At 39.2% G+C, this 26,106-nt stretch overlaps 1 protein-coding gene across 2 annotated transcripts; it reads left to right on the top strand.

Moving 5' to 3' along the window:
- The first annotated feature begins 1,536 nt into the window (after nt 1–1,536).
- SLC26A4 (solute carrier family 26 member 4) lies at nt 1,537–25,368 on the top strand. Of its 2 annotated transcripts, none has more exons than XM_053978806.1 (20): nt 1,537–1,691; nt 2,028–2,167; nt 4,290–4,400; nt 6,029–6,219; nt 6,658–6,822; nt 9,378–9,530; nt 9,642–9,724; nt 10,686–10,833; nt 13,052–13,165; nt 13,921–13,998; nt 14,191–14,286; nt 15,741–15,847; nt 17,173–17,242; nt 17,552–17,644; nt 17,747–17,842; nt 18,698–18,928; nt 20,382–20,436; nt 20,756–20,901; nt 22,045–22,128; nt 25,217–25,368. In XM_053978806.1, exons 1-20 carry the CDS (start codon nt 1,537–1,539, stop codon nt 25,247–25,249), a joined length of 2,349 nt encoding a protein of 782 aa, XP_053834781.1. In that variant the 3' UTR covers nt 25,250–25,368. The 2 variants fall into 2 exon arrangements, with proteins under 2 accessions (XP_053834781.1, XP_053834782.1); XM_053978807.1 differs by lacking the exon at nt 25,217–25,368 and adding an exon at nt 22,617–22,887.
- The last annotated feature ends 738 nt before the right edge of the window (nt 25,369–26,106 follow it).

Raw genomic sequence — 26,106 nt, 5'->3', positions numbered from 1 at the left:
CTAATATGTCTTTTCCAATATTGTCTCTTTCCCCATACTATTATCTGCTGATAAGAAAATCTGAAAGCTTTCCTACCCTGGATTAAGTAACATTTACATCAGACCACTTTCCTTGCTCCTCTGGAACAAGGCATCTTTTACTGACTCGAGTACCATGCTTACAGGTTTCTACAAAACACTGGGACTTGTTTTGGGAGGCTGGCTGCTTCACTGTGGGATACAACATTGCTCAGATCAAAACAGTTCAGCAGTTTACCCAGATTTCCTTACAGTGCAGCAGAGGGGAAGCTAGTTGCAGAATTAGGAAACCTGAAGTGTGTTAACCCTACAAAAAATATTTCAGCAAATAGCTTCTTTCCATTTTAGTAATGGAATGAAGTTAGGACTGTACTTAATTGCTTTGAAACCAACTCCATGCCTGAGTAGTTAATTGGACAAATACTTTGGCTTGATGCTATACCCTCAATGTGTGCCCTCAGCACCTCTTTGGTGTTGGCTGAAACACTGGTACTGATTCTTACTTCAGGAAGAAGTGAGGTGAGGAGGACATGTGCTTCACTTCACTCCTGCAAGATCTGTGCTAGGTTGTCTTCCATATGTAAGGCAGAAGAGCTGAAATGTAGCCAGCAGTTATTCAGCATGCAGGACTGACTTTTTCAGCCCCAGTCCTATCTATGATCCTAAATTACAGCAGGGCTGCCAAGAAACTCATTCCCTAGGAGCCTCCTTCAGCAAACCAGAAGCTGCAGCCCTGGGCCGCCTTCTCTCCTTTCAGGTGTGACGCAAAGAACCTGTGGGGCCTGAGCCACTTCTTCCCACCAAGGCTCCTGCGTGAGCTCGGGGTGGTTGGAGAGCAGGTGCTGTTTATTAGGCATTTATATCTATGCATGGGGACGACTCCAAAAACTTGGGTCATGGGATGCAGCAAGGCTGTGGGAACTCCAAAGATGCTTCCGTGCGGGCCAAGCAGTGTGCGAGAGTGGCTGGTCCTATCTCGCTCCCTCAGGCTCGCCTTAACAGCGAGCACTTTGGCCGGCCGCCGGCAGGCAGGTGGCTCTGCGGGGCAGCTGCTGAGGGGCAGAGGCCATCACCTGTCGGCCGGGTTCGTGTGCGTGCGGCAAGCCCCGCTCCGCAGCCCCAGAGCCATTCCCCCGACGCCTGCCCGCGGGCCACCGCCTTTGAAGTGCAGCCCCCGCCCGAGGGGACGGGCCCTGTCGGGGCGGTCGCTCGGGAGCGCCGGCCGGAGTAGGGCTGACGAGGGGACACCGGGGCGACGGGGGGAGGGCGGACGGAGGCGTCGCCCGGGCCGGCCCGGAGCCGGGTCTCTCTGTTTCCCCGTAAATAAAGCGTCGGGCCGTGGGCGGCCGTATAAATGCGGCTGCGGCGGGGCCGGCTCGCCCTGCCCCAGGCCGGGGAGCGGGCGCCGGCAGAGCCGTCGGAGCCGCGGTTCAGGACGCGGACAGCGCTGCGGGGCCGCGGGCGCGGCGGGGCCTGCAGGGGGGGCCGCGCTCGCCGCCCGCCGGCTCAGGCGGGGCCATGGCCGCGGGCGGGAGGGCGAGCGAGCCGCTGGCCGAGCTCAGCCACTACGTGGTGGCGCGGCCCATCTACAGCGAGCCCGGCTTCCAGGAGGAGAACGAGCGGCGGCCGCCGCTGCCGCCCACTCTCCGCGAGCGGGCGCAGGCGGCCTGCAGGTGGGTCCGAGCGGCGGGAGGGAGCCGGGGGGCGCCGCAGGGCGCGCCGTCCCGGAGCCTGCAAACTCCACCCGCCGAGGGATGAAGTGCCCCACACGCCGGACTGCGAGCAGACACATCCCTGCTCCCTGCGTATCGCCGCTGCCCACGGCGTGCTTCTTCAGGGAGCGCGCTTGACACCAGTACGTGCCCCGTCCCTGTCTGGAAGACAGGGCTGTGACAGTCACTGCCCCTTAAATTTAAACGTGCATCAGCTCAGCTCTCTGTCACTTCGGGGTTCTTGGGGCGTTCCAATTGCAGCTCCGTGGGGTGTGTTCATCACTTGTTTTCTCGCAGATGTTCAAGGAAAAGGGCCTTTCAGATTGCCAAGTCCTTTCTGCCCATCCTGGAGTGGCTGCCCAACTACCGGGTGAAAGAGTGGCTGATCAGCGACATCATCTCGGGGCTGAGCACCGGCCTCGTTGCCACCCTGCAAGGTAAAGCCAGGCACGCCCGCGCTCCGCTCCCCAGGACGTCCCTATAAGGGAGCCGGCTGAACACCGGGACGTTATGCAGATGGAATTACAAATCTGAGGCTTGTTATTTAATACTAGATATTAGGTATTATTTTGCAATAAATAATTTATGGTTTTAATTTATTCCTTTTTCTTTCCTTGGCTAGAAGATTTAAATTTCCTGTGATGTGCTATAAAGATGCATTTAACTTTTCTTCCAGGCGTTTTACCCAAAAAGTATTTATTTTGATATTTAAAATTTTAATTACATAGTGATAAATCAGATAGGTTGTGTGGTCTTATTTTTCTTTCTTGGTTGCCTAAGCCTATAGTTCTTCTGCAACTGCCTACAAAAATCTAGTTATTCCCTTAAAATAGTGCAACCTTGATATCTACTCCTCTTTAAAATTAATCTCATAAGGTTGTTCAGGTCTCTGCAGAAGACAACCCTCAAGGAGGTGGTGATATATTCACATTTTTTAAAAAATTAAACTTGATGGATATTTAAAGTACATGGCTTGCAATATTAAGTTTTCCTTGCTTCCTTATTCCATTTATTAGTAAAGCTTTCAGTAGATGAACAAATATGAAAGTGTCAGAAATAAGCAGAAATTAGTTCAAATAAGCTACTTAAGGAAGACTCAGAGAGCAGAACCATCCTGCCTGAGGAAGCAGTCTGAGACAAGACTGACTATAACCCTGATACATCTAGTAATTTTAACCTCAGTAGAGTTCTTACACTATTTTCACAGTTTTTTCGGGACTGCAGCAGGCAAAACTAGCTGTGTCAACCCCACATTTTCCCCCAATGGAAATTGTTTGCAGAAGGGGACAAAGATTTACATTGGGAACAAAGAAAGCAGTTTACGCATTCCCGATTAGACACAAGTATTCTCTCTGGTCTGTTCCCTTGGAGCATGCTAGGAAGGCGGAGACTGGCACAAAAAAAGCATTACAAATTTCTGCCCCAGGCAGGAGGTGACCTGAGAAATAAAGTGATTCTTTCCCAAAGAAGAGTGTCAGACCTGGAAGATCTTTGCTGAAGGTAGTGGCACAGTTACATGATCATGTACCTTTTTAAAATGAACTGGGCTAGACAGACCTTTCATATTACTTATAACAGCTATTGTGCTCATACTATAACCTCCTTAATTTTTTTCAGTGACCTGATTTTATCTTAATTAGAATCCATTTGTAAAACCAATTTTTTAAATATACTGTCTGGTCTCCCACCTGTGCATTTAAAAAAAAAAAAAAAAAGAAAATGGAAAAAACCCAAATTAATGTAAATCTACACCTAACTGTAATTTCAAAAAATCTGAAATTTTAGAACATTCATTACGGGAAAAATTGGCCAAAATATTTGCAAAAGAAGAGGCTTCTGGGATCTTGAGGTCCCTGAAGTCCCTAATTCCCAGCAACTATGTGTGTTGCTTGCAGTCCTCCAATCAGTCACAGTAGTATGACCAGCACTTCAGTTGTTTGAACTCTGAGAGGTTTTGGAGAATATTTGAAGGAGAACTCTGGCTAACTAGGATATGATTTTGAAGGCAATTTTTTTATTGCTTGCTGGATTTGACAGCTTGCACAGGTATGCAAAGGAAGAAGAACCAAGATTCTCAAATTTGTGTGACTTACTATTGGTAGATTAGATTTTAAACTGCTACTGGGAAAAGAAGTAGCCCTATTTTCACAAGAGCTGAAGATACTGAAGCATGTTTGTTGTGCAATAACTCGGAGTCCTGTGCTTGAAATGTCTGTCTGAAACGAGAACCTTCACATATCCTCCTTTTCTCTCAAGAAGCACACACTCTTGCAACAATGTTATCCACTTAGATTTCCTATCTCAGCCTGTGTATTGGGCTACCTGTGCAAACATAGGAACATCTTTCAGTACTTACTCATTCAGCTACCAGCATGGGATATACAGTCATTTACAGTCTTTGATACTCACTCACATGTGTGCCTGCAACTGACTTACAGACAAAGCATTCTAAATTGCATCTGGACCACAGCAGTAAATCGTTCTGAAAGTCTATTCTAGATGGGATAGTAGATGGCTGAGAGATTTTAAATGTGATATTTTGATGATCTATCATTTCAGGTTTGGCATATGCTTTGCTGGTTGCAGTCCCTGTTGGATATGGTCTCTATTCTGCTTTTTTCCCCATCCTGACATACTTTTTCCTGGGAACATCAAGGCACATCTCAGTTGGTAACTGCATGTATTCAAGTTACAGTGAATTATCTATTACAGTGTTAATCCTTACTGCAGACATTCATATTTTATACAATATAACTACTTTCTGAAACAAATTGGCTATGGCGAATATTAATATTGGTGGATCTCGGGAAATTAAGGCTTATTTCTTCTTTATACAGGCAACTGTGCATAATAGCTAACTTCAGGTATGCCAGTGCTTTTTGCTTGCATTTGTGCTGAAGTTTAAATCTTGTCATTTCTTGCATAGAGTGTAGCCAAAGACGAGATCATACTGCCTCAGTAGGCAGTATGAATGACAAACATTTTGTCTATCAGCTAAAGCTCAAGATGGCTAAAACAGAGCTCCTTAAGTCTTCTCTACAAGCCTTATTTGCTGCATCCTTTTTTCATTACTGTGGACAGTATCTTCTTGCCTGTCGTGGAGACCCAGAACTTGTGTATCCACTCCAGCCTCACTCTAGGTCCTCACATCAAGGCTATTGGTAAACCTTGTTGATTCTTCCTGAATACTTTCTTTAAAATATGAGGTTTGTTTCCTGTCAGTTCTCGCATTTAAAATTCTTGTTACAGCTTGGTCACTGAAGTTCCTTTTTCTTCATTCTAACAAAATCTAGTCTTTCCTTGTTCATATCTACCAAGAACACATTGTTTTCCCCTCCCAGAGCTTTGGCATGATACTACATTTTTTCATCAACTTCCTTCTCTGCTGCATCAAAGGCTCTGTATGTTTTCTCAACTTTGTTAGCCTCTTCCTACTCTACCAAGCAACTCACATTTGCTATCCAGATCTGACTTGTTATGTCAACTTATGGTGCCATTCCTACTTTCTAGATTATCAAACACTCATTTTTTATGCTTTTCCCAATGCTCTTATTCTTGAAGTGTCCTTTAAGGTATCTTTAAAATTAACTTAACCTTCTCTAAGACATTTTGTGACATTTTTCTTTTCTGCATAATTTTAGTAAATAACTGCAACAAATATGATTACTTTTAGATTGTGTTTTTCTGACACAATGATCACTTTCTCTGTATCTTGCCCAAAGTATAGTTTCAGTCATCTTTAGCCAATGTAATAGCAGAATACTGCCAAAATATATGCTCCTACCCATTGGATCATGTTCCTGCCACAACTGTGGTGTTGGGAAACCTGATCATGTGGCACGCTGGATCAGCTGCAAACTAACCATGACAAAGAGACCCAAAAAACCAACCAACCAAAAAAACACAAGCAAACAAAGAAACCCTAAAACTTAAAGAAATAAACGTTGCTTTCACCTGGATTGGTGATCTGTGTTGTCTGGTTGTGATGTTGATGCAAGGGAGATGGTTGGAGCGTGTTGAACATGTTGCCCCTTTTGACCTTGGTACAGCCTTAAATTGGCTCAAGCAAAGCATGAAACTGCACTTGTATGTGTATGTACAACATAAGTTATTTAAAGAAGGTGCAGTGTTTTTGTCTCATGTATGCAGTGCCTGTGGCTCTTGGCCCCCTAATACTACCAATGTACCCCAATTACAATATTACGTGGCTTTTCTGACCTAGAGTTTCTTGTCTAGTCTGATAAATGGTTTTTTTTCAATGTGTGTTAAACTTTAGTGTGTTCTGTTTTTCATTACAGGTCCATTCCCAGTAGTCAGTTTGATGGTGGGATCTGTTGTATTAAGCATGGCCCCTGATGAGAATTTTCTCATAGAAGGCAGTAATGCTACAGGAACTAATGTCACAGGGGTACTGATAGACACCGAATCCAGAGATGCACAGAGAGTGCTGATTGCAAGTACTCTCACATTCCTGGTTGGAATTTTACAGGTAAAATAGTTGACTTGAAGACACAAGGTTGACACTGCTTTAATGTTAATGGCAGAAAAATACCTACTAGAGCAATCAGACATTTTCCTGTAGTAAAACACAAAGATGAAGGAAAGTTATCACAAACTTTTAGGAGCTTCATATCCTGTGTAGAGTCTCTGCCAGCATGACTGGGAGCAGAATAGCCCTGTGATTGCAGACCAGAAGACATGAAACTGAGTACTAATGATGCATAGCCTGGAGCTTCTTTTCACACTTTCACACATTTCTTCAGGTCTCCTTTTTTTCCTTGGATGGACAATACTAAGCTACACTAGGCTGAAATGGGGGAAATAAGACTTGCATCAACAAAGAGAGAAAACAAAGCATAAGAAATCTCCAAATAGAAGTGTACCTTTTTTTTATTTAACAAGCTGATAGTCTTCATGATTTTTCCAGGTTATATTTGGAGTTCTCCAGATTGGTTTCATTGTGAGGTACCTTGCAGATCCATTAGTTGGGGGATTCACAACTGCAGCTGCTTTTCAAGTGCTTGTGTCACAACTGAAAATAGTTCTGAATGTTTCAACTAAAAATTATAATGGTGTCCTTTCCATAATATATGTAAGTATGCCCTTCTAATCTGTTTTGGTATTATGACAGGTATTTTTATATAATTGCTTATCTTCTGCTTCCATTTCACACAGGGATGGTCCATATATATATGGTGGTAAGTATAGGGCATTCCTTTAGTTCTCACTTTCATGAAGATCTGCAGCTGTTCATTTATAGCTGCGGGGCTCTAAATAGCTGCCTTTGGGGTTCCCCAGTCAGAAAGCCTAACTGCCATCTTCATGTCTTTTTCAGACAGAGCACTTCTTCACATGAAGTTTAAATGCCAAGCAAACCAGTTTTTCACTTCTAAAGACTACAGTTTGTCCCATCCCTTGCTTTCTCACTTATTGTGAAGGACATTTGAACATTTATTAACCCTGTCAGGTCATCTCCCAAACTTGGCCAGTCCCAAGGCTCTTAAACCAGCAGGTCATTCTGGTAAAGGGCATCATTCTCCATCTCACACTGTAGCCATGAATTCCTAAAGGATACAGATTCCCACCCTTTGGCCAGGTACCTGTTGGTTAGCAAATGTGAGGCTGACTGTTACAACTCCATTTGTTGATTTGATAGAAAATGCTCAAATGAGAAATGTTTTGGCTGTGTTATAGAAATACTGAATTCCTAGAGGTCTTGTATTACAGAATAGTATCCTTTCCCAGGAAAATTATTCAGTTGTGTCACTGACTTCATCAGGAAACTGTCCAGGTTCACAGTATTTTAGATGTTCCATAGCAGTTCATATTAGAATAGCAGATTTCTAAAAGAGGCTGTTCTAGGGAAAAAAAAGCATTTGGAGATTTTGCATGCCAGTTCTGGCAACCAGACTAAGAAAAATACAGCAGACATCTAGATTAACAATAATAGGATGAATATAACTATAAACAGCAAGGAAAAAAATAAAAAAGAGATCTGGATGACTATTTGTGCGGGTAAAAAATCTATTATCTTATGGGCCTTTTCAGAACTAATGAAAACTCTTTCCCTCAGAACAAGGTAAGTTAGATGAGACAAAGTACTTACTGTATAGTAGACCTTACAGCAGACCTGGCAGAATAATGGATTTGTTAATCCAGCATTTTTTCCCATCTGTTTTTTTATTGAATGAATGGTATTTAGTATAATACACTTTTTGAAAGGACTACATGGTTCTTCCAGCCCCAGCAAGGCTGAGTGGGATACTGACATTTTAGGTTAAAGTTCAAAGCTTCTGTGTTCTTGCAGGTGAGTCAGGTCAATGTCTTTGCAGGTGCATGTAGAGCAAAGAAATTGTTATTTCTGGTCTGCTCAACCATGATTTGCGGTGTCTGCTTCAGCAAGTTTTGGACTTGCTTCAGTAGTGTTGTTTATCAAACTGCAACACCAAGCATCCAACCAACATTAGCGGAATCCACAACCAAAGTTAGGAAGTTACTGTTCCCTTGTGAATTGAAGCAGTGCAAGAGGTGCTCAGCCAGTCTTATGGGATCTGTGGTAAATGCTAGAATCGGCAAGAAATGGCTTCAGTCAACCAAGGGAGGGTGTCTGATTCAGTGTTTCAGGAAGGCTTCTTTAGTTTAGAAAACATAGCTGATTAAGCACTTAGATGTTGTATTTCCAAACCAAAGTCTGTTCAGAAGGGTGGGAGTGGTGGTGCTGCTGCAAACCTCCTCTTATGTTTAAACCAAAAGCTCATTACTGGGGGAGCTAATCAGGATGCAAGAAGTCTGTTTCTAGCCCCCTCTCTACCAGATCGTTCTGCTACAGCTACTTCACTATGCATGGGATAATTACATTTTCTTGGAGACAGGAGGCAAGTGAGAACTACCCTGATGCTCAGGAGAAGAACAGAGGAGTATTTGTGACTTTTTTGTAATCATCTCTTCATATTTTCTTTGTACAATAACTTGTAATAAACAGTATGACCAAGCAAGGGCAGAGGAAGGGTAAAGAAGGGAGCTGCCTATTGCAACCCAGTTGTGAGTGCTCCAGTCTAGAGCTGAACTCTGCTGGGAGGGTTAATCTACTGTGGATTGAGGTTTTCTGCTGCTTTTCTGAAGTGCAGGATTCTCCACAGCCTGGTAGGACCTGTATGTTCACACTCATTCGCTGTTTGTCAGCAGTGGAAATAAGATCCATGTAAGGCACAGACCACATGAACTGGGCATGAATTGAACCAGAGCTTTGCCCATGGGTCTGCTCGCTCTCTTTAGAAAAATGAGGCTCTCCCTTGTTATTTGCCAAAGTGAAGATGTTCCAGATCTTCCCTTCCTTGCTCTGATACAGGCAGAGGTAAAACACAGGTAGAGAGTTAGCTCTTTTTACTTAGTGTTAATTCACTAAAAATTGGGAAGCAGAAGCCCCGTATGTGGACAATTCTTGCAGTTATGCTTTTTCCATTAAATTCACTATTAAATCCATTTACTGATGGCATCTTGACAATACATTTTCCTCAGGCTTCTCTAGGCTTGAATGAAGTTACTTGGCCTTCTCCAAAACCCTATGCATCTGGATCATCTCATGAGTATTTGCACATCCTTCAAGTGGACATGAACATGTTTTATGTTGTCATTTTTATTTTTCAGACTCTTGTTGAAACATTTGAAAAAATTGGGACCACCAACATAGCAGATCTTATTGCTGGACTCCTCACCATTTTTATCTGCATGGTAGTTAAAGAAATAAATGATCGGTTCAAACACAAGATACCTATACCTATACCAATAGAAGTTATTGTGGTAAGCGAAGGGACATAACAAAAGCTGAAAACAGATTAAATGGATAGGTCTAGCTACAGGAAGACAGGAACTCTTTTTAAGTCTTAAAACTGTTGTTTTATTCTATTACAGACAATAGTAGCCACTGGCATTTCATATGCTGCCGACTTGGAAAAAAAATACAATGCAGGCATTGTTAAGAGCATTCCAAGAGGGTGAGTGTCTTTGTTTTGTGGGAAAAAGGTATTATTTTAATTGGCAAAAAATGACTGTAGTAAGAGAAAATGCATAAAAGAAACATTGAGAGCTGTAATATGAGTTTAGAACACAGATCTGGAGATTTTCTGAGTTTTACTTCTGGCTCTATCAATTATGCCACCTAAATGTGTTGCCTAGCTTTCCTTCATCTGTAAAATGGAATGTCTATCTAATTCATGAATGTCTGTCTAATTAATGAAGTCCATCTGAAAATTAATTGCTTCCAGCTCATGAAGTGACTATAGGACTATGGAAAATTGTTCTAAAAAATAAGGATTTTTAATAAAGAAACTGCATAGATTTAATTTCTGTAATCCTGAGTTATCCCGCTGTGGTTCATAATCATGCTGCTACTGCTATCCCAATCAACTTTGTCACTTCCATACTCATAGGAGCAAGGATGTTGAGGATTACACTGGTAGAGACTTCCACTTGAAAGATTCAGAGCACTTCACAGTAGTAACCTTCACATTCCATTTAGTATTCAGGGCTTAATTAATTAAAATTTGCAGAAACACGGTAGGGGATAAAATGCTTCTGAGATCGTACTGAAGAAGTATTTTAACAATAGTATGAAGTGTCATTAACATATTCATGTAATTCATAATACTATTCAATACATTCTTTATTCAATACTTCAAAAAATGTAGTTTTTCACTTTGCTATCATAAGGCCAAATCTCAGTCATGCTGAGAACAATGGGAACTTTGTTGCTGACTAATAGCATCAGGATTTGGGCTGGGGTGAGCTAGATAAGCGTGTTCTGTATGTCAACGGGCTGTTTCCACCTTTTTATTAACTTGAAACATTACACTTCATATTATAAGCAACCTGTATGCCTCTGCCTCAAACTCCTTGACAGTTCTGGTAAGAATAGAATTCAAAGTTGGTAACACCAATATATTTTCTAAATGCTAGATTTTTGCCTCCTGAGCCTCCAAATGTCAGCCTGTTTTCCCAGATGATTGCAGCCTCCTTTTCCATTGCTATTGTTGCTTATGCTATTGCCGTGTCTGTGGGGAAGGTGTATGCAACCAAGTATGACTATGCTATTGATGGAAACCAGGTATGTATAACCAAAATAGTTTATAAACATAGTGAATGTAAAACATGCTGATTTACATAGCCAAATGAAAGAAACACCATTCATACACATTTTTCAGACAAGCACTGAAGTCTGACAAGAGAAATTCTTTCAACTCTTAAAAAAAATATTTGAAATGACCACACAGAGATGAGCCAGATCCAGCTTCAGTATCGGCTTTTCATACTATTTCATTCCTTCTGTATTGGTTTAGTGACTGCAAGGGCATATTTTGAGGAGGTTATTTTAGCTCTGAAAGGGCTGAGCACTGTATAGGGGAATTTTCTGGTGATGCCAAGTTGACATGGCCTATCAACCTACTTTCCATTTCCACTTGTAAGGCAATTTGAGGTGGGTCGCTTAGGCAGATGAAGGCAATGTCAAGCTAAGAAGTTGCTCTGGACAGCTTTATTTAGCTTTAGTCTTCATGCAGGATTTGAATCAGCTGAACTTTACATTTAATAAATTATTATACTTCTCAGCGTGACACCAGTTACATCAATATAACTATACTTGTAACCTAATAGATCAGTCCTGCAGCTTCACAAAAGTTAGTGCCTACAAGTATGTGAATGTGCTGGAGTAGCTCTGTGCACTAAATGGCTGAACTGCTTTAAACATTGGTTTCTAGGGGCACAGAGCTAGAATGTGACATGAGCTGTGCATCACAAGCTCTTACAGGATTCCTCCATTTGTTCAATGTCTTCACCAGGGGTTATGTTGCTTGCCCATGGTGTAGAATTAAAATCTCAGAAACCTTCCTCATCCTGCATCTACGCTAATTTTTAATTTATCCTTTGAGCATATTAGAAAATGTCGTCAGTACAAAAAAATAGTAAGATGAGTACGTTGTTTACTGAGTCCTTTATTTTAGTAGTAATGGATTACATGAAGTTTGACTTTAGAAACACTGTTTTGCAGTATATAAGAAAATTATGCTTCTGTTTGTCAGTTTACAATCCTGGTAACACTTGGTCTTAAAGTTGACTAAAAATGCACCAACTTTCAGTTTAATAAATCTCAAAGAATAATACATAATCCTAGAAGTGCTGTTTATGCTGTTCTGTTGTTGAATATGTTGTTCTGCCAGCAGTGGTGTGCTTCAAAGATACTGATTAAATATTGTAGTAGAAGAATTAGTTTATAAAAGCAGAGTGCCTTCCTTTCAGTACTATGTTATGAATTTTACATGTAGCAAAGGTTAAATGTAGCCCAGGATGATGGGCAAATAGTTCAGTTGACCTGGACGAGTTAAAATAACATCATAAAAGCAGGTAGTAAAATAATTTTGAAGGACAGGTTGATACTGTTATCTACCAGTGTCTATATTGTCTTCATAGATCCAGATCATTAACACCTTAGAACACTGGGAATTATACCTCTAATATTTTCTCACTGGTCACAGTGGTTACATGGGAATAGGCATTAATCATTTAGGTCTGTTCCTGCTCTTGTGGTTGGAGCTAAATGAAAATTTACAGGAAATTAAATTTTGTACAAAATAAGGGAGACAGCCAAAATCAAAGCAGAGGAATGGCCCAGATCCCAGGACATAAAGCTACCAGGGTCCTTGTCACTTGAGCAGAAAAACCAGCATCAATAGGTGCTGCCATCTGTGACCCTGGGGCAAATCTATGAGAATGATGCCTGAGACTCAGCGTGAGTTCATTGGGATGCTTAGAGTGAAAAACTTCTGACTAAGCAAACTAGAAGTTTTTAGTGAAATTGTGTTTTATTGCAAAGTTCCTTAATACTTCTACTAATAATAGAGTGCTTTGCATTAGTTAAAGGCTTGTCTAAATTCAGACTATTGTACTGATCAAAATAATTTGTTTAGCTTATGATACTTGGGAGTTAAATTTATTCTAGTACCCCCTTCTTGATGCAATTATTCTAGTGTAATTCTTAGAAATGTTAGGTTTGGTAACACTGGTGGAAGTAAGCTTTAAACACCTTTGTACTCAGACAAGTATGTCCACTTCAGGGGGAGTATACCAACTTCTTTGTGTTGGTTTCCAAACAGAGCTGCACTGGCACAAGAGGCATTTGTATAAACATTTAACTGCTATTACTAATTCATACTCTTCTTAATATTATTGTGCTACCTACTTTATCAACTACTGCAGAAGCAACTGTCTTTCTCCATTGAAAAACTATCTTCAGGCATCTTTATTTACAGCGTTATCCAATTATCTTACAGGAATTTATTGCCTTTGGGTTCAGCAACATTTTTTCAGGTGCCTTTTCTTGTTTTGTTGCAACTACTGCTCTTTCACGGACTGCAGTCCAAGAAAGTACTGGTGGAAAGACTCAGGTAATGACCTCTTCTTACTGTGCAGGGGTAAATTTAATTTTGTGTAGTGCATAGATTTCACAGTGAGATGAAAATAGTCTTAAAATGATTGCGTTGCTGGCCCATGGAAAGCCACGTTAGCAGCTCAGCTCTCGTAGTGAATCATTTCTGTACCTCTGCCAGAAGGGGGCAATCGAGTTTTACATAGCATGAGTTACCTTAGGGGTGGGAAATCTTTTAACTCTATTTCCCCAGAATTTCATTTCCAATTAAAGGACTGAGTTTATCACAGTAGGATGTGGGAAGAAATCTCTCCCAACTGGCTATGATATCTTTAAGCTCCCATGTGCTGGCCTGAGCAGCTCTGCCATTTGCCATTCACCATCAGCCATGGAACATCTTTGTCATGTTGAGTAAACTACTTTGCTCTACCAAACTCTAGCTGTGCAGTTCTTTACAATGAAAAACTACAAGTTATCCAGCAGCTCCTTTTCCAGCTTACACACAGACTGCTCCATTCATCTGTCTTTGTAACATAACCCCTCAGGAGCTACTACCTTGTGTTTGTTTAACTTCCTGCTTAATTGAATTCCCTTTGTGTTAGCTGAAGTGCATAATGGTTGCCCACATATGCCTAAACACAATGACACTTTGGCAGGTCTCCCTGTTCCTAAAGAAATGTAATGTGCAACTGTTTGTAATTTTTATTTTGTAATCCTAGAAACAGATGATAGAATCATAGTAAGTTCATTTCCTATAAACTCTGTTCTTTGCAGGTTGCTGGTCTAATCTCAGCTGGGATCGTTTTGATTTCTATTGTTGCCCTGGGGAAATTGCTAGAGCCCTTACAAAAGGTACTGTACTCTCCTGCAGCACAGCCACATCAGATCCAAATGCTCAGCTATGATGGGCAACATTAATATCCCTCTTTAAACTGTGGTATCTGATTCCAGACAGGGCTGTGGTTTATAGTGTGTCATGTTGAGCACTATCTTAATATGTATCTTTGCTTCTGAATACCACTTTTTCATTATTTTTCTTCACAGTCTGTGTTAGCAGCTGTAGTCATAGCTAACTTGAAAGGGATGTTCATGCAAGTGTTTGATGTTCCCCGTCTATGGAGACAGAATAAAGTGGATGCTGTAAGTAACCTATTTTTTTTCCTCCTGAATGTTTTTGTCCAGTTTTGGGGTTTTTTACCTTTTAATGCCATCAAGTTTCTCTTCACTACCACATAAGCAGGATTTTGAAGTCTTAACATCAGAAATCATTTATGTGTATCCTCAAAATGCAAATGCCATGAGGTCAGTAAAAAAATCCAGATTTATAGGTCAGTAATCTGCTAATCTTCTTTATTCCCTAAACACTGCAGTAAGGGTGCCAGTCAGGGTATTTGTGTGCAGTGATAAGTCCTTCATAGCCATTTCCATAGTATACAGCAATCTTAGTGTTGATATGGCTTGAAAAGCAGATGGCCTGCTGCCACATTTACCATTCTGATTTTATCTTTTGCACTGTTAAATGAGTGCAAAAGTGCACATTTAATTCATGTACATATATTTTTGTTGTTACCACATGAACATCCCATTTGTCTGAATAATCTCAGTTAGTCTTCAGAAAAAATGGTTTTCTGTTGTGGTAAGACTAATCCAAGCAAGGATGTGGATTCATTTGGCATGCTAAGGGATGTATGAAGAGACTTTTCTTATGAACCACTATAACCATATCTCAGGATATTTGCTCACATCTCCCGCTGTGTATTCTGTGGAACAGACCTTCACTGTAGCTCTTAGGGCAGGAAAAGATTGCATGGAAGACAATATTCCCATTACTGTGCTTAGGTTTTACAGTTAGTGTAATTGGGCAGTACCTGTCTTAGATCTCAGATATTTTAGTCAATCATTTTCTGATTTATAGACAGAAGATCCCACTGACTTCAGTAAGAAGTGCAAGCACTCAGCTTTTAAAAAAAATGAGTCTACTGCATGGGCAGTGATGTAGGAAAGAACTGAGGAGTGCACTTCAACTGTTCTGCCTGAATATTCAGTGGACATCTTAGAGAAGTGCCATCAACCTGATAATATGAAATACCTCTCTTTGCAACAGTTCTTTCTGATTCTTAAATGTCATTGAGGAACCCCCTTCCTTCCAAATATGTCTGCATGGGGGGCATCTTACAGTATTTTACATCTTGGTAAAATAAAATTCTTTCCTATTTTAAGAAAGATTAACAAAGATTGCCCTCATCAGAAATAAGTAAATGCAATGTTTAACTATATCTCATTTAATTTCACCAAAGGAATCAGATCCTTAAAAAATATTGTTATGTTGAAAACCCCCTTCTTTCCTAAAAAGCTAACTGTGCCTAACTATGCCTAATAAGATAATGATGGATGAAAGCATCTTGGAGGAAGAAGACTTTTGTCCTGGACAAAAGTCAAGACAGGGGATTGGAAGTCAGGGGATTGCTAGTGTGCTACAATCAGTTCCAAAGCTAAAATATGCTTCTCATATTATCTGGTCTAGTGTTTCTTTGGTGTGACCAGAAGTTATATGTTAAAATTAAAATACTTTATATTTGTTATTTCTTCTCCAGATGATCTGGGTTTTTACATGTATAGCATCCATCATTCTGGGACTTGATTTGGGATTACTTGCTGGCCTTTTGTTTGGATTGCTGACAGTTGTGCTGAGAGTTCAGTTGTAAGTAATACACTATCAGAAATAATTCTTAGTTTTATATTATGAAAAAGGAAGATAATATGCTGAAATGCAAGATGATTTGTGGCAGAATATCTGCTTGGGTTTACAAAAATTTTGAAATGAAAAAAATCTGTTTCTTTTAGAATAAGACACTCTCTGTGTGCTATCATCTAATTACACTGATAAAAGAGAAGCTGCATTATTTGATCAGTATTTTATATCATGTCAGCTCCTCTGGTGGTACTTAGCCATGTTTTATATGCACCCACATAGCTGAGTTCTGAAAAGGGGCAGGAACATTCTAGATCAAATATAAACAGATGTATGGCTGTCGTAGTGAATTGATCATTATAGTAACTCTCAGCAGGTAATATTACAACAGTATGTTGCACATGCCAATAACTCTTTCATTTATTGCTTATACAAGTCTGATTGTATGGTTGTAAAAGAAGAGCAAGAGAAAGCATAAGAATACGAAAAAAAAATTGTGCTTCTGGCTGATTTGTTGCTGCTTAAAGAATATATGGGAGTGGAATGGTGACAAAAGGTGGATTTGGAAACATTATTCAGTCATCTCGTTATTTTTCATTGACCTTTTTTCTGAAAATACAACATAACCTCTTCAGCTTGGAGTTCAGAGAGTATAGTAACTAGCATTACCAAGGTATAGTTGCACTGTCAGCAAATGCATAAAAATAAAGACTTGTAAAAATTGTTACACAATAGTAGATTATTAAAAAATTAAATTTGAAGAGCCTCAAAAAAGCATTCCCAAATTCAACTCAGATAATGTTACCAAAATATAAAGGGGAGATGAGGCCTTACAAAGTTCAAAATTATTTGCTTTGGCTGTTAAATATATATCTGGAGACTGCAAAATATTTTGGTTTTGTTATTGACTAAAATAAAAATTTAAAAGGTTGGACAAAAAGATTTACATAATCTGAAAATAATGTAAATGAATTTCAGTTGATTTGAAATGAAAAAAAGCCATCAAATTTTTTTTGGGTGTAAAAAAATTGGTTTTCTAAATTTCAAGCAAACTAATCTGCTTTCAAAATATTCTTCTGGTTTGGGAAACCAATTGAACAAGTTGTTCACTCAGCTCTTAAATCAAAATGGTGCATTAAGTAGGCTGAGGCCAAAGTACCTTGTTTTTATAAAGGCCTGTTCACTACAGTGACGCAAAATAGCTTTTGCAAGTCTGTTACTTTGGCATTAGAAAGCAAACTGCAGGAGTGAAAGACACTTTGTATGCAGCAATCCCTTCAATTCTGTGAGTGCCCATGTATGACATTTGCCTTCACTGTCTTTATTTCTGTTAGTCCTTCTTGGGGAGGCTTTGGAAACATTCCTGGCACAGACATCTACAAGAAGGTCAAGGACTACAAAAATGTGAGTCATGGCTGAATTGTTTTCCTTGAGTCTGCACGTCAGTGTAAGAAAAGGTTGTGCCTTGCATATTGTATATAGCTTGAATTTGGAAGTGGGGTCTTCAAAGATAACAAATTTCAGCACCCTCTTCATCCAGATGGTTGGTCCATCTTGCATGCTGGGGCTGTAAGCTTCTAAAAACAGAATTCCCTCAATCATCAACAAATCTATGATTTTTTTTTTTATTAGATATGTATTTGAAATAGTTAAACTGCTTCTTATTGTCAAAATATGGCTGTTGCTTTTGAACCTTATATTCTTTGGCAACAGGTTATAGAACCAGAAGGTGTGAAGATTCTCAAGTTTTCAAGTCCAATTTTTTATGCTAACATTGATGGACTGAAAAGCAGCCTCAAATCCACTGTAAGTGATAAGTTAGGGGTTTGGAAGATTCTTTACTATCCTTGAGATTTCCTCAGAATTATACCTGAGTTAAGTGAAATAATTTTGGTATGTTTTCTGTAGGTGGGATTTGATGCAGTCAAGGTATATAATAAAAGACTCAAAGCACTGAGGAAAATACAAAAGCTAATCAAGAAGGGAAAATTAAAAGCTACTAAGGTAGGCCTTTTAAAACTTATTTATGTCTATTTTTTCTCAAAGGATTACTGTTAGAGCTTTTTAGTTAAGGTTTAATTATTAATTACTCTGTACTCATCTTTAAAATAGAGATGAAAAGTGTGACTTACTACATGGTAATACAGTTTATAAGTAGCATACAGAATTTATAATACAACTTAATTTACAGTTTAAATCACCTAGACCCTAACTTAGAGTTTCTAACTACCTGGACCCCCTGCAGATCAGATGAGATCTTAATACATGGTTTAATGTAGCAATATAACAATCATAATCTAGACTTAAAAATGACATGAAAGAAGTTGAGTCACTAATACTCAGAGAAAACAAAAGATGGTGCAGGCATCCCTAGCCCATGGCGGTGTCTCACTGTCAGCAGCAGTTTTGGTCCAAATTTCCCACACAGGACTTGCCATAGACAGTGCTCTGTGCACTGTTACACCTTCCTTTTCTCTGATGGGGTCACCAACTACACCTGATTGCCCATGTGCCTGGGACCTTCAAGGCCAGCAAGGAAGGGAAAGATCAGCCTGGTGCCCAGGAACCTTGAAACTGGTAGGGAAAGAAGAAATCGGTTTGGTTTGTCTAATTGGTTCACAGGACCTTCAGGGCCTGGGAATGAGGGAAAAGGGAACAAATACACGACTTGCTCAGCCATAGAGAATGGCTTCTTGCCTTATAAAATGGCATCAGTTATGCTAACCACAGTACCAGGATTGGGAGCAGAGGATACTTGTCAATTCCTTCAACAGAAGGTACCACAGGGTGGTATTTTCTGTAACTCCCAAACTTTCCCCATGATTAAATTCTATATTCCATATATTATCTGTGCATTAGAATGGCATCATCAGTGAGCCTGGTATTAATAATGAAGCTTTTGAGACTGATGAGGAGCCTGAAGACAACCAGGATTTTCAAGTTCCCACCAAAGAAGTAGAGATCCAGGTGGACTGGAATTCAGAACTCCCAGTCAAAGTAAACATTCCCAAGGTGCCCATCCACAGTCTCATTCTTGATTTTGGAGCAGTAACCTTCTTGGATATTGTAGCTGTGAGATCAATAAAAACGGTAAGGGTGTTTTTTCCTGATGTCCTATGAAAATGAAACTGGGCAGTAGTATGTAAATCAAGAGCTGTTAGCTGAAGTTAATTTCTGAGTTTTAAAAAGTATGTTGTTGAAAAATACCATGAAAATATAAATGTGAAAAATACCAGCAAGAAGTAGAATATTGGTGGTGTGTGTATTTTAAGTGGGAAAAAATGCATTAAAAGAATAATATGAAGGTTGCATAGTCAAGTACGCAAAATAATTAACTGCAAAATGTGGTCCCCCTATATGCATATGTTATGAAATATTCTAGTTATATATTTTCTTTCCACATGCCTCCTGCTTTAATCTGGGCACAGGATGATGCTTACTCAACACAGAGGTAGTAAAACTTTCATCTTACCATCCCAGTTCAGTTTTTAGCCACAAGATTTATTTATTCATTCCTTCATTTATTCATTAATTTTAATTATGAAGGAAGAATGAGTCATTTATTTACAGTATTTTCTATGGCTAGTATCAAGTGCTTCATCAACATTCATTAACTAATCTTCAAACTCACAGTGCATAATAAGGAGATTATATTTCTTCCTAGGAAGAAGGAAATAAGGTGTAAAGATTAAGGCCAAGTATTTCCATTATTTTTTGGTGCCCAGTTACAAGTGTGTAGGACCAGATTGTTCAGTCTTCATTTTTTTCTGATATTTTGTACATTCAGATTAATGCTTTCACTAACTTAATTTGCAGTTGGAACTACTTAGCCTATCTATAAAACCAGATCTTTACCATGACTCAAGTTCATCAATTAACAGAAATAGAATTAATAATCACCTCTGAAAACTAATCTAAGAGACTTGTCTGCCACCAGGGAGCCAGGGGTTGATTCTAGTTTCCTGCCTTTTAACTAAGTGAAACACAAGAGCAGTGTGTGCCTTTCATCAGCCTCCTGCCTAGATACATGGGAATATGGGGTTCATTGACACGACTCTCTCCATATGTAGCTTTTTCATCCAAGGGCAGGTCCATCTGGTGCACTGCATGAGGGGAAAAATCTGTGCAAAAAATCTGCATGTGCCAGTGAATGAGTGTATCATATCACACATACATGAGGGAAATAAAACATGCACAGGCCCATGTGGTCTCACTTGGAGAGATGATTATTTGAATTTTGAGAACAGAATGACAATCTTAATTGGCAGCGATGCTTCTACATTTAGAATGAGTAGTTCCACTAATATAATTGAAGATAACCTTCACTTCAGCAACCAGGTACATAACTAGTGGATCTTTAAGTATAGCAAAGTATAGCAGTACCTTAATTATGATGAATAAACAAAATATACTATGTGGAATGAAGACAATCAGAAAAAAATGAAGTGTATGTGCCTATACAGTACACAGATGTACAGACATATATGTATTTTCTCCTTACAGACTTTATTTATTGATGTCCTTGTTGCAAACTTTTTTTTAGATAATTAAAGAGTTTGAGAGAATTGATGTGAGAGTATACTTTGCTTCATATCAAGGTAAATATCCAAGTATTCCTACTTTCATTCATGCAAAAAATAAAATGAAGGTGAGAAGGGATCTCTAGATGTGTCTGTAGTAGCATCCACACTAATAAATATGTGAACTGTAACACTGATAAGCATTGTTGGCTCCACTGGGACACAAAAAATGGTGGAGTGCAAAGGAAATATGGAAAGTAAAAGTCAAGACTAAACTATAATGATGGATTCATTTGGTTGTCCACTTAATTTCTGACAGTTTCAACCACATTTTTTAACATTTATTTCTTAAATTACTTCATATTGTATAAACCTGTTCTGGCATTCTTTTATTCAGACAACCTTATATCTCAGCTGGAACGGGGTGCCTTCTTTGATGACACTGTCAGAAAAGACATATTTTTCTTGACTGTCCATGATGCTGTGCTCTACATACGGAATCAAATGACATACAGTGACAACCAGGATCCCATATTTGAGAAGGTAAGGATATCCAGCAGTACATTTCCCTTCCTTACATCATCTAGCACTCATTCCTGAAGTTTCTGTGGCACATTTGAAAACTAGACCTATAACTGTAGTACAAAAAAAGTGGGAGTATAGTAAATTGGATAGCTTCCGTAGTACATGAGTATTTTTGTAGATCAAAGGAAGGGTCTGTCAGGTCCAGGAGCTTGTTAGTGAAAAGAGCATGAGAAACATCACATATGGAACACACTTCATCCTAAGACATTTTCTAATTTTTGACTACTGGCATCTTAAGAACCTCATCAGCTGGAGGTTGCATTTGGAACATTATATCTAATTGTTACAGATGGAGTTTTCTTCAGTGTGTCTGTAATGCTTCTTTTAGAACCTGTAACACTATGCTGTGGAGATGGGTTCTCTAATTTTAGATTATATGACAAATATTTCCTGCTTGGTTTAGGCCTGCTGGACTTCTGGATTGTTAGCTGCAAGGAATAATCATTCCCTGCTCCCATTCCCAACACTCCATAGACTTCTGATCAAAGCTATAATCTCACTCTACTTGGCATGGATGCCTACGGAAGCTGTTCCACACTAGTGTTAATTCCTGCTGCCCTTCTCTGTGCGTTTTGTCATTGTATTCTGTGTCTTTTTTTTCAGATAACCAGAAAACTCAGTAACATTTAAAGATTTGCTATGCTCTGTAGCATTTAAAAGGTCCTCATTAGGAAAATGGTCCTATAATGTCCTCCTTTCTTTTCACCACAATTCCTTTCCTAGCAATCACTGTTATAGTATTATGAATAAGTAGCAATTAAAATTAATATTACTGATAATTAACTAGGATAGGACTCTTTTATAACTTCTTCATACTAATTTTTATGGTAGACATCAACATTTTCATACACCAGTTTAAAGATAGATTTTATTATTTTTACAAAGTCATAACTAGTCATGTGAGCAGAGACAGGCTCAAAGGCTCTGCAATTTATAAGTTCTTCTCAGCTGAAGTAAATCATAATCTTTGTCAAGGAACAGTAAACAACAGACTCTTCTAAGTTGTGGATGTTATTTTAAGGTACTTTAGAGTAAAAAAATAAATTTTAACTATATGGACAACATGTAACTCATCATGTTTCTTAATTTCTTTCTACCAAGATTTCACTCATGCAGGAGTCTAAGGAACCCATAGAGTTCACAGAAGCCAGCCAGCCTGATGATGAACTTGATGTTCAGGAAGAGGTATGTACTTTAGAACTGAATGTGTCTATCCCTCTGCCTGTAGCCTTCAGTCATGCTGTGGGAGTATGGCCCTCAACAGGTACCTTCTCCATAAATACATACCCTCTCTGGATACTGAATGTCAGTGCTAAGTGGAGGAAGTCACATTTTTCTTGAGATGGTAGTAGATTATATCTGCTTAAGTATCTCCTCATCTCTCTTGCTTTAGGATTACTTTTGCCTTATACAGGCTAAACACAAGCTGGGTGCCTAAAAGAAGACTTTGTAAGGCTTGAGGCACCAGAGTCCAAAATGATGATCAACCTTTCATTACTCCTTTTAACACAGCAGACAGCTTCTTGCACAATCTGCACAGTTTACAGAAGATACTTTCTTTGTACTTTCACTGAGTTTTTTAGTTTACACAAACATGTAATTTTCCCAGATGGTGTATACTGAGAACTAACCACGGCCTGTTTCTCTCCACCTTTCAAAACCCATTTCTCTAGGCTATGCGCCGCCTTGCTTCCTGAAGGACTGCTGGTACCGTCCTGCCTGTGAGCGCACAGCAAAACCCACACACCAGTACTATCCATACCAGCATTTTCTGCTATGAAACCAATCTTTGCACTTGAAGGAAACCCTGATTGTTTATCTGAATGATACAGATCTCTATAGCTCTCCAAATTTTAGCTAGCATTATCCCAGAAATATTCTGGACCTTGATTCTGCAAGCACTTTCTGCTATGATATATATTAATAAAAAAGAAAATCAGAAGACTATTGTGAAAGATGTACTCAGTTTTGGGACTAGTCAGGCAGAAGCTGCACTACACTTTTATCAGTGTGTACAGGATGAAAAGCTGCTCTGCAGTCTGCCCAGGAGAGTGGAAGAGACCAAAATTTTTGGATGGCAAGCCTTTTGTTCAATATTTCTACAAAGTCTAGTGAAAGGGCTGGAGTTCTTGCTGGCCAAGGCTTTGAATTCTAGAACATTAGTGTGAGAATATGTGCTGACAAGCCTTGAAAAATGTATCATGATCATTTTTTTCAAGCAATTCCTTAAATTGCTGCAGGTAGTTAGATCACTGAAAGCGGTGACAGGTGAAACTGTCACATGAACAGGAAACAGCACTGAACTACAGTAATACTTCAAATAGGAAAAGTTTCTAAAGACCCTTGGATATGGGTTCATTAGTTCTGTATTAATCCCATTGTAGCAAGTCTTGCATTACTATTAATGGTTGTCCCTTAAATGAAGGACAGACAGAAGATTATTTTGGTTAGGTTACATAATCTTCATCAAGACGCAGATCATGACATAAATTAAGGAAAACCTTAGTCCCTGGGTACGTAATGAAATCTGTGAAACAGGCTGATACTGAGTGTAAGCAAGAAAGTCAGAATGTGACCTAGTATTGACGTTTGTTGTTTTTTTTTTAATGGAATATAGATGTATTTTTTGTTTAATGATGAATAGTTATATTTTTATAGAGATTTTTTTCTTTTAATAGTCTACATCAAACTGCTGCTGTTCTTTTACATATGAAAATTCATAATGCACAAGTGCAATAATTTACAAAATATTTGAGTAGCAAAACTTTAATCTTTAACTAATGTTCTTAGTTTTCATGAAGAAGAAATGTATTTTGATGGAAAACAGACTGCTACCTTAATTTTTTTTTATCATTACATTATCTTTTAAATGGGAAAAAACCCTGCATTGTGAGGAAACAGATAAAAACTGAAGTGTAAGAAATGTCCAGGTATAAAATGTGTTTAAGTTTAACAATGTGGAAAATTACCTTCAGTATATTTAATTCTTCTTACTTGATTACATCAGAGAAATTTTCTCACATTACACTGCACAGAGATTTCTGCTGCAGATATCAGTGGAAAAGCTAAACACTAAATAAATTATCCAAGTGAACTCTGTTAACATCAGTGAAAAAAAATCCTATAAACTTCGGCCAGTTGAACAGTATCTTACACAATAGGTAACAGCACCAAACTAAAATGTCTATTCTCTCATTAAGGCACAGACTTCAGCCTTCACAACAGTGAAGTTTCTCAGTACAGACACTTGAACTTAGGTGATGTTGGTGCTCCAGTCCAAGCCAGCAAACAGCAGGATTGTATTCACAATGGACATGGGCCTTTTGTCTGTGGGGTGGGCATCTCCACCATGGGAGAATGGAGCAAGAGGCAAATGAGACCACCTGTTCAGATGGAACCATTAATTTCTATTGGCACTAATGCTTCAGCCCAGCCTGTGATTTGACAATTCATGCTTTTAACTCTACCTGTCCTCCTTCTGTCTCCTTGCCAGCCTCTCACAGGAGGTTGGCACTTCTACCCACCTTACTGGCCTGAAGTCCCCATCAGGCCATGGCCCCAACTCCTATTAACCTGACTACTGGAACATTTGCCAGTGCACAAGGCCAGTAACATGTTTTTAGAAGCTATACTGCTTCTCTGAAACAGATGTACATTTTAAGTAAAAAGTAAAATAATCTACCTGGTAAGTGAGCTTTCAGCTAATTGTTACGCAGGACGCAGTCTATGGAAAAGATGGTTAAAAAATGGTAGCAGTGACTTTTTTTTCAAGGCAACATCTGCACTGTGAAGTTTGAGTACAAATTCTTACTTAACAGAGATGTCATTACATTATTTTTTGAACTTTCTCTAGTTCTTGTCTGTACAGTTATTTAAAAAGCAATTAAATACTCAACAGTCTTCCAGTTCTTTTCCAAATAAGACATCTGATCTGGGATTAATTATGATAAAATATGATAAAATGCACTTATTCTTGGCCTGTGTATTTCTTCCAGGCATGGTTGTTCTAAATTTAACAGGCACAAAATATTAAACTTTTTCTGAAAAACAGCATTTCTCTCAAAGCCTACAGTGGCATAGAAGAGTAAGAGGTACTATGCAGAATGCATTCAAATGCCTTTCTCATTGGTTATGTGCTTAATTTTCTATGTGTCCATCAAAATTAAGGATACCAAAATAATGGATTTTGCAATGAAGCTATAATTCTCTACAGTTTTGTACTAATTAAAGTATCTTTAAGTAGTGTAACTAGATGTGTTTCTTTTTCCAGCAGGATGAAGAAGTGGTATTTTTGTATGCATTTTGAGTATTACTGTTCTGTCTTTGCATGTCAGATATCAAATCTGGTGATACATTTTAAGTTTTTTTACACTTTTAAAAAGCTGCATTTGAAAAGTAACTGTACCCATAAACTAGAAAATAAAGTTGTGCATACTGAAAATGTGTTCCTTTTGTCTGTATGTTTGGGGGTTTCTTGTTTAGTTTTGGGTTTTTTAAGTCTTCTCTTTGTGAATTCCTATTATGGGGAGATAAAGCATATTATGAAGGGATCAGTGTCCGCACTTCCCTTGGGTCTCTGTTTTGAGGATATACAAAGACAAAAAGGAAAACCTGTTCCCTATGCCTTATCCCTATGCAGATAAGACAAGAAACGTTAGACTTTAATGGTAGCATTTAAATGTTAAGGCTATAAAGATAATGAGAGACATTGTCTGTAGGAGCACAAGGTCCCAATCCGGGAGGCTTTTAGTGATACAATCACCAATCTGAAGTGCATGGAGTAGAGTTACCCAGTACTTTAGTGTTGTGGAAGGACTGCTCGGGGCCATTTTCTACTTATAACCTACCACTTTGTTGTATTTTTCTTTCTTTCCTTTCTTCAGTGCTAGTCTTCAGCATCGCACTGAATTACACAGGAACTGTGTAAATGTAAACATTAAGTCCTAAATGTAACATTAAGTCCTCTCCTGAGCTAGTGAGCTCTATTGCTGTGAAGCTTCTGAGTGCTCTGGAGATTCAGTGTTCCATCACTTCTACAGCGTGTTAGCAATCTGCTATTTCCATGCTAGAACTTAAGGCTGACCATCAGCAGCCGAGAGCGCGATGCGGCGCCAGATCTCCCCGGTGTGTTTGAACCCTGCACCGCACAGGCGGCCGGACGGG

Source organism: Vidua macroura, chromosome 5 (assembly GCF_024509145.1).
Source record: "Vidua macroura isolate BioBank_ID:100142 chromosome 5, ASM2450914v1, whole genome shotgun sequence".
NCBI classification, from domain to species: domain Eukaryota; kingdom Metazoa; phylum Chordata; class Aves; order Passeriformes; family Viduidae; genus Vidua; species Vidua macroura.
This window is presented reverse-complemented; position numbering and strand designations above follow the sequence as displayed.

Coding starts and splice junctions, on each gene's coding strand:
- SLC26A4 (XM_053978806.1), top strand. CDS start 1,537: ATGGCCGCGGGCGGGAGGGCGAGCGAGCCGCTGGCCGAGCTCAGCCAC. Junction 2,168..4,289: donor CCTCGTTGCCACCCTGCAAG/GTAAAGCCAGGC, acceptor CTATCATTTCAG/GTTTGGCATATGCTTTGCTG. Junction 17,843..18,697: donor GAAAATTAAAAGCTACTAAG/GTAGGCCTTTTA, acceptor TCTGTGCATTAG/AATGGCATCATCAGTGAGCC.